Source organism: Perkinsus marinus (assembly GCF_000006405.1).
Source record: "Perkinsus marinus ATCC 50983 genomic scaffold scf_1104296970264, whole genome shotgun sequence".
Taxonomy (NCBI): Eukaryota; Perkinsozoa; order Perkinsida; family Perkinsidae; genus Perkinsus; species Perkinsus marinus.
The window spans coordinates 1-917 of NW_003202535.1; the positions used below are offsets into that span (position 1 = coordinate 1).

Below are 917 nucleotides of genomic sequence, written 5' to 3' on the forward strand. Positions count from 1 at the left end.
GTCACCCCCTGTGTACTTAGCAAGAGGCGCTAGTGAGGCCAAATCCTGCAACAATCAGACAGTCGCAGGTTCGATCCCCACACCCTGCATCTACCATATGCAAATTGTCTGTTGCGACGAACAGCTCCACTGTGATCTGAACCGCGATGAGATCCGATGTCATATCCTTGAAGACCGACGACGATGGTGGTATCATGCTCGAGGCATCTGCAACACACGTTCGGGGCCCTCAGGATAGACCCCTATCTCTCTACTACCAGGAGCCCTTTCTTCCTTCTTCAACTTGCTAGGTGTGAGCTCAATGGGCTTAGTGCACGAGAAGATACTCAGCTTGCCACCGAGATGACGCATGACCAAGTTGGCCATTTTCACTGCAGCTGTGACACAGCAGCAGTCAGTGGCCACTGATGGAGGGTTCATCTCGGCGAGGCTGTCGAGGACGTTATTAATAGTGGCATTAACAGCATCATCATAGACGTTCACTAGAAGGCTATCCATGGGCTTAGGTAGGAAGGGATCGTCCACATCAGTAATCACATATTCCGTACCATTCGCACTCTGAAGAAGGTGCCATGGGAATAACACGTGCTCTACATTGGGGGGTGGCCTCACCTGCAAATCGAAGATGCTCACACTCTTGTCATCAAATGTCATGAGGGCGATCTGTGACCGCTCAGGTAGACTCGGGAGAGTGTCCTTTATAGCAGTAGCTGCCACACGGACCAACCCCGTGGACACTGCTGTGTAACTCTTCTCGAAACAGAAGACATAAACTGGAGGTACCGGGGGTCGAACCTGCGACCATTATCAGGCACCACCGCGAGCGGCTTTCCGAGCTATACCATATAGTCCTGAGTGGCGATGAAATCTACTGTGCCACAGGTCATCTCCCGGTGGGGGCTCGTAAACGTCAATCC

At 52.2% G+C, this 917-nt stretch overlaps 1 protein-coding gene across 1 annotated transcript; it reads right to left on the reverse strand.

Annotated features, from left to right (window-relative positions):
- Window positions 1-192: 192 nt before the first annotated feature.
- On the reverse strand, window positions 193-887 carry Pmar_PMAR017585 (conserved hypothetical protein; the record flags this gene model as incomplete). Its single annotated transcript, XM_002767677.1, has 3 exons — window positions 193-558; window positions 613-795; window positions 843-887. The coding sequence occupies 3 exons, from the start codon at window positions 885-887 to the stop codon at window positions 193-195; spliced, it is 594 nt and encodes a 197-aa protein (XP_002767723.1).
- Between the last annotated feature and the right edge of the window lie 30 nt (window positions 888-917).